Source organism: Triticum dicoccoides, chromosome 7A (assembly GCF_002162155.2).
Source record: "Triticum dicoccoides isolate Atlit2015 ecotype Zavitan chromosome 7A, WEW_v2.0, whole genome shotgun sequence".
NCBI lineage: Eukaryota > Viridiplantae > Streptophyta > Magnoliopsida > Poales > Poaceae > Triticum > Triticum dicoccoides.
This window is the reverse complement of record NC_041392.1, coordinates 692,800,101-692,801,934: the sequence shown is the minus strand read 5'-3', so window position 1 is coordinate 692,801,934 and position 1,834 is coordinate 692,800,101. Positions and strand designations below refer to the sequence as shown.

Here is a 1,834-nt window from a genome sequence, read left to right as displayed (position 1 = left end):
AAGCTTGAAACCTCAGTATTATCGATATGGTGATCAAACCAAGAGACCTTTTTATAATCCACAATTCACCAATTTTTTTGTCTTCCCCTACTTCTCTGAGTATTGCATTACTGAATTGTGCAGTCTTAATACCGGCGCTCTCATGTTCATGGTGCCATTGGGTCTCTGCGCAGCCGTAAGGTGCAGTGAAACTTTCAAACAAAAATGCTTAGTGCTGCATATGTATATGCTGATGGGTGTCTGTCTCTGCTTTTTCCTTCATTTGCAATACAGCACGCGCGTTTCCAACGAACTCGGCGCCGGCAGGCCTCAGGCAGCGAGGCTGGCAACCAGAGTGGTCGTGTGCATGGCCCTGCTTGCAGGCTCCGTGATCTCCATCACCATGATTTTGCTACGCAAATCCTGGGGTTACATGTACAGCAACGAGGAGGAAGTCGTCACATACATTGCCAGGATGATCCCTGTCCTGGCCATATCTTTCTTCATAGATGGAATCCACACATCTCTTTCAGGTACATAGATGAAATTCCCCACATTGTCACAGATTTACAACAATATCAAACATAGACACATAGTGACATGATCTTTGTCTGAACATCACAAACAGGTGTGCTCTATGGATGTGGTGAGCAGAAGATCGGCGCACGTGTCAACCTCGCCGCGTTCTACTTGGCGGGCATCCCCTTGGCCGTGTTGCTTGCATTCGTCCTGCATTTGAACGGGATGGTACGTACGATGTCAGAATGAACTTAACATTGTGCCGGGAAACTACATGAATATGCCTGAAAGAACGAAATTGTTGTGGCTCCGAACCAATAGGGGCTTTGGCTCGGCATCGTCTGCGGCAGCCTCATCAAGCTTGTGTTGCTCGTGTGGATCGTACTTTCTATAAACTGGGAGAATGGGGTAATAGCTTGCAGTTTGCGCAGCACCATAGAATTTTCCTTTGGACAGCAATGCGTGACCCCTCTTTATTTGGTTTCAGTCAACTAAGGCAAAAGACATGGTGTTAGGAACTTCTCTTCCGTTTGCATGAAGATCCTTCGGCTGATTGTTATGTGTATAGACAGGCCAATTTGCTTCGAGGAGTGGGTAGAAAATGTGAATATTGTGGGCTAAGATTATAGTGTCACCAGCATCACTTGATATTGTCAATTATTTTTCTCTTGTTTTTTGAGAGAGTGAGATTGTTAATAATTTTGTAAGAAATTGTTTATTTCCTATTGACTATTTCTGTCATGCGGAATATATGCTTAATATATACTTTGCATTTAGCATAGTTGGAGATGTAGAGCGTATTTTGTTGAGGAATCACACAATGTCACTGTAAGGAACACAGGAAGTTGCCGCTGATAGCACTAGTATATCTCTGAATCTGAATGAAGTAGCTGATACAGGGAGGAAATATTCGGAGAAGGGAGACAGGGGAAGGAGAGGGAGCAGGTGAGAGGGAGGATAACCTTCTGAGAAGTAAATTTGAGCAGCTGCTCCTCAGAAATAGAGTTGCCAATAAGTTAACAACCCCTAGAAAGAGGTCAATCAAAAGGACCCGAATATCTAGCTAACGTCAGATTTTTAGGCATGGCAAATCAAACGTTTTTCATCGCAATTTGTGGTCTTCGAGGATGACAAGTTTAGTTCACGGGCATGACAAATCTGCCTCAGCTCATTTTTTTGACAAAAAATTGCCGTGCTTGTATACTAAATTTGTCATCCTCGCGCCAATATAAATTGTCATGAAAAACATTTGTTTTCCCATGTCTAAAACATTTAGGTCAGACATTTCCGAAAGAATAGGGATTGTAAGTTCGATCACAAAATTGCACAGGGAATG

General features: G+C 43.2%; 1 protein-coding gene across 1 annotated transcript in view; it reads left to right on the top strand.

The window, feature by feature from the left end:
• The window catches only part of LOC119334438 (protein DETOXIFICATION 16-like), a 23,682-nt gene extending 22,646 nt beyond the window's left edge, over positions 1 to 1,036 (top strand). The window contains exons 3-8 of the mRNA XM_037607004.1: positions 1 to 29; positions 124 to 180; positions 274 to 512; positions 608 to 726; positions 820 to 906; positions 986 to 1,036. The exon at positions 1 to 29 is cut by the window's left edge and continues 1 nt beyond it. Coding sequence (XP_037462901.1) covers positions 1 to 29; positions 124 to 180; positions 274 to 512; positions 608 to 726; positions 820 to 906; positions 986 to 1,036 — 582 coding nt within the window. The remainder of the gene's footprint in view (positions 30 to 123; positions 181 to 273; positions 513 to 607; positions 727 to 819; positions 907 to 985) is intronic.
• Positions 1,037 to 1,834: the final 798 nt, after the last annotated feature.